This window comes from Meleagris gallopavo, chromosome 5 (genome assembly GCF_000146605.3).
Source record: "Meleagris gallopavo isolate NT-WF06-2002-E0010 breed Aviagen turkey brand Nicholas breeding stock chromosome 5, Turkey_5.1, whole genome shotgun sequence".
Lineage (NCBI taxonomy): Eukaryota > Metazoa > Chordata > Aves > Galliformes > Phasianidae > Meleagris > Meleagris gallopavo.
In genome coordinates this window covers 36,822,649-36,827,387 of record NC_015015.2, presented here as the reverse complement: position 1 = coordinate 36,827,387, position 4,739 = coordinate 36,822,649, and the positions used below count along the sequence as shown (strand labels likewise).

General features: G+C 39.9%; 1 protein-coding gene across 1 annotated transcript in view; it reads right to left on the bottom strand.

The window, feature by feature from the left end:
* Nucleotides 1–4,739, bottom strand: part of LIN52 (lin-52 DREAM MuvB core complex component) — a 43,886-nt gene that overhangs the window by 36,987 nt on the left and 2,160 nt on the right. Inside the window, exons 2-4 of the mRNA XM_031553773.1 lie at nt 4,651–4,737; nt 4,254–4,320; nt 3,502–3,585 (exon numbers count right to left, since the gene is read on the bottom strand). Of these exons, the coding sequence (XP_031409633.1) occupies nt 3,502–3,585; nt 4,254–4,320; nt 4,651–4,737 (238 nt within the window). The remainder of the gene's footprint in view (nt 1–3,501; nt 3,586–4,253; nt 4,321–4,650; nt 4,738–4,739) is intronic.

Here is a 4,739-nt window from a genome sequence, read left to right as displayed (position 1 = left end):
ACACAAAAGCAACACCAATCCAGTACCTTCCTTCCACTCCCCCATTTCATCACCAACAGGCCAAAGGCAAATACCTATAGAGGAGCAGAAGACAAGGACACAGCCCAGTTTGCCTAGTAATCTTTCAGCTTTCTGCATCTCCAAGACTTCCAAGCTACCAGTGATCTCTTTGTTAGAAGGATTTGTCATCCAGTAATTTGTCTCATCAATTCAATGAGGTAACTTTGTGCTCACAACCTCTAGTGAGGATGAGCTGTGCCTTTAAGACACACTGCAAGGCTCACATCGCTATTGTCCTGACACACCACTGCTTCTCTCTGGCCCCCATACTTAGAGAAACAGTAAAGAGCTGCTCCCCATACATGCATCCTCTGCGTTCATCAGTTCTACAGACATTTTTCCACATATGGCACAGTTGTCTATCCAGGCAAAAAAAAAACAACTCCTACTTATTTATTCATTTTTCACATTAATGAAAACTATCACTAAATCTGACTGCATCCTAGCTGACTTCTCCTTTATCATTGGCGCTTCAAGACTGACACCCTCGCTGTTCACCTGACATCCCCACCTCACCCAAGGCTAATTCTTGGCCCCTTAGCATCAAGCACCTCCTCCGCTATAGGATAGCTATTTAATTTGCTTGATCATGTTGAACATATATGGAAAAGAAATTGGTGCTGCAGAAAAGGAAATGGGAGAAAACTTTCTGGATTCCAGTGAAAGCCAGGGCACACAAAACTAAGAGGGATACTTGGGATACTTGGTTGAGCATGTCCAGTAACAGTCGCATTGCTCTTGAAGTATGAGGATTTGAGATGGGACAATGCAGTCATTGTACATTCCTAATTTTACAGGAAGAAAAGCACAAAACAGCTTCACCTCCAAATAGAAATATAATCTAACCCAAAAGAGAAGACTAGCACTGCTGACAGGGAAATTATAAACAGTATTCATGTTTGTAAGGTCTGTTATTCCAAGTATTCTGGTATTGAAGATAGATAATATAAACAAGTACCATTACCTTCCCAGATATATCAGACTTAAAAAGAATCCGGCTTTGAAGGAAGTCTTGCTCTGGTGATATCATCAAATCTACCCTACGACAGCATAGCAGGCTGATAGTTATTCCAGCATCAGCAATACTTTACAAACAGGCACTATGTATGTACACTTGGGTCACACAAGATGCTCTCAAACAACGAAGACAGCTAGTACAGTGCTAGCATTTTAAAAGAACTGGTAGAATAACCCAAATGTTTAGGAGTATATCACCCTTCTATTGAACCCAGGCAAATTAGAAAGACAGCTCATATGAATTTAAGAAGGCATATAATTCAGTAATGATTAATTTAATCAAACTGAAATTTGAGCAACAGACTTGACAAAATGTAATTTTAAATGCAGGAATCTTGCCTTGATAAGCTTTTTAAAGAGGTAGTCAGTCCCACACTTCCTTTAACCCAATGAATCATAATACAAAATTAATGTAAGAGTGCTGTGAACTGGTTCAATAACAGATCTCACAACATAATTACAAAGTCACTAAACAGGCATTTTTGTCATGGAGTGCTGCAGGAATCATCACGGTCCAGAACAGCATTTTTATCAGTAACTCAGACAAAAACAGAAGCCGTTGAAAATACAAAGGAATTGGAATGTAGAAGGCAGCACTGGAAAGCAAAGTAAATAAAATACTGACACAATGAAGCAGAATTGTTTCTCACACAATAGGAAACAAGAAAACATTGTCAAAAAGACAGTGTAAACACAAAAAGTGTCAAAGTAACTTTTAAGAAGAAGAACTTCAAATCATGACAGCACAACGTTTTTAAAGTATCAGAAGCTTCACGCTGCCATCTAGAGGAGGGCAGTCAGCAGGGTTTCTTAACTCTGTTTTTGGTAAGCAGTTTTGATCACCAACTATGTAAAATGTGAAATACTAAGTTTCAATCCAAAAAGGCATAATCAAATTATATACCACTCAAACAAAACCGCAAGCTCTTTAACTTTAATGAGCAGATCTTTTGGATTTTTCTTCCTGTTCTCTTACTAACCTAGGTCTGCAAGAGAAAAAGATAGTATTGGAAGAAATAGTCCTGAGAGCCCATGTTCAAACTCAGCATTTCATTATATGTGAAAGATTTTCCAACATAAATGTACATGTCATGACATACAAAGCATTCAATGTGTTACAGGTTAAAGGAAGACAGACTTCAGTGAGAAGAAATTGCAAATATGCAAATATTAGAAACTTAAGATTTCAATTGCCACACACTAGTGGATATCACTCTCAAACCTCAGACCTTTTATTCTCTCACTTGGTCTTCTTTTCGTATTTCTTTCCAGTAAAAACAAACAGAAATAAATACAACAAAAATTGTTAAGCTTTTTTGTTCTCTTGAGTTCTGCTTAAACTCCATGTAGCACACCAAAGCTGTTTGACATGTAAACCTACAGCTTAATTGAGAAAGCCAATCATCAGCCAATCTTATTATTTGATTAAGATTTCCATTGTTAAAGTATAACTTCTACTCCACTAAAAGCCTTATTCAATCTTTGTAGATATTAGCACTGAAAGTAAATTTCTACCTATGGAGACAATGTGTTCAAACAGGCTTAATGATCTATTGATAAGAAAGCACTAAGGTATTCCAGGCTTACAGTCACGAGACTTCAAAGTTTGACTGCTTTTTTGTTACCCACTGAAATGAAGCTGAAAAATCTTTAAGTCTAAAAATTTTCAAAGCTACATGTAAAGCCCAAGAGTTAGCTGTAACTGAAGTCTATGACAAAGCAAAATAAAGCAGAAAAAATTAAACGCATCAATACGCGCAGGTACTTTTTAAAGGAAGCACAATCCCTTTGGAACCTTCAAAGCTGGATCACCACATTAACAGCAAAATCCTAAATGCAACGATGACAAAAAACACATTTTTTTTCCCCCTCCTTAAAAAAGGCACCGACACAAACTGGTTGTTGGTAAGTGGGATAAAGGTCAGCTTCAGAATGCAGTGACATTACCTCCCGCTATAGCTGACTATGGAGAAAAATAACTGAGAGGCCAAAAGCTGCAAGAGCACTAATGGCTAACAGAATCCTGCACACCAGTTAAATTTTCACTCTGTAGGCAGTACAAAAAGCTTCACAGCGTTAGCACCTAAGCGGGAAATGAAGCAAAACCAGTGATTTACCTAAGCCAACGTTAAGTCAGAAATTTATGGGCCACTAGAAAAACCAGACCTCATTCACTCAAAACAGAAAACAAAATCTAAAATAAGAAATTCTTTTAAACGTGCACTATTAGGCTTCACTGCACCCATGACAGGCTTGCTTAGAGAAGCACTCTTTTTTCTTCAGAAAATTCTCTACTGCACTGTCATCATTGCGCACCACTTCCCACATCTGTAAACATACTTTTCTGACTGTAAGTGCAACACAAACGCACACTTCAGTGGCAAGATTTATAATGCAGTGGTCACATCTGTGCACAGAACTCACATTCATCCAGTCCCAGCTGATAAGCCAAGTTCTGCAGGCCACGAACCTTCTCCATCAGGTTAGCTATAGTGAGGCTTCCCAGCTCTAAGAAGGAAAAGTGTGATTTTTTAACACCGTCAGTAGCCCTCTAGTGGCAGTTTATATGTTTTACCACTTCAGAGAGCATTCGAGTCATACTTTCAACAGTATCAGTTTACAGTGGACAGCATATATTCTTTTAACTCTCACAGCTCATAACAACCAGCAAGGCGTTCTAAGCATTCCACAGCAGGAATGGCAAGAGAAAACAAACAAACAAACAAACCAAGGAAAAAATAAACAGCAGGGATTTACTGGTTCAAAAAGCAGTAACAAAGAGAACAACCTCATTTGTAATCAAGATATATTCTTGCAGATGATAGGACTAACTAAAATATAGGTCATGAACAAGACAAAGACTCCTAAGCAGAATCATTCAGTTGGAGATTCTGATTCTGCAGATGTAAGGACAAGAGGCCTGAGGCTATGGGAGTTACTAAAAGGAGCCTCTTGCCTTCAGAACTGAAGGAAATCAATAGCATGATAAAAAAGTAAAAATAGCATAAATGGTGGGGCAATCAGGACAAAATCCTGGGAGCACTGAACAGAATAAGAAGAGCATCCTCTATCCCTTCGCTTACAGAAGGCTTCAGAAGGCCTCTGAGCTCAGCTTTTTAGTAGGCACTGAATTTCCACCCGCAGACAACCTCGCTACCCGTGGTGCTCATACTCACCCTTTAACATATCGATATCATCATTTTCCAGTTCAGCCATCCATTTGGGAGGTGAGCTTGTAATAGGCTGGTTTAGGGGGAAGAAAAAGAAAAAGAAAAAAAAAAAGGCAAAGCATGCTCAGAGAAGTACATTTTTAGCAGCATACAAAGCCTGATCTAACATTTACAACCAGTTACACTGACAGGATAACTGGCTCCAGGTACCCTACAGGGATACTCTAACGCCTATTTCCATTTTCTAGCTCTCCCTGAGCAAGTCGGGAGTTAAAATAAGACACCGGCTGAAGCCAGCAGCAAGAGCAGCATTCCCCAAGGTTCAGAGCAGTGCCTTCCTCCCGAGCTGCGACAAGCCGCAGTCACAGTAAGAGCCACGCAGCACGAGGTAGGGGCAGCTTACGCTTTTGAAGGAGGCGGCGAACTCGGCGACGCCGGGCACTGGAAAAGAGAAGCGAACAGCGCCGGGGGAGCGCGGGGCCGGGCCGGCAG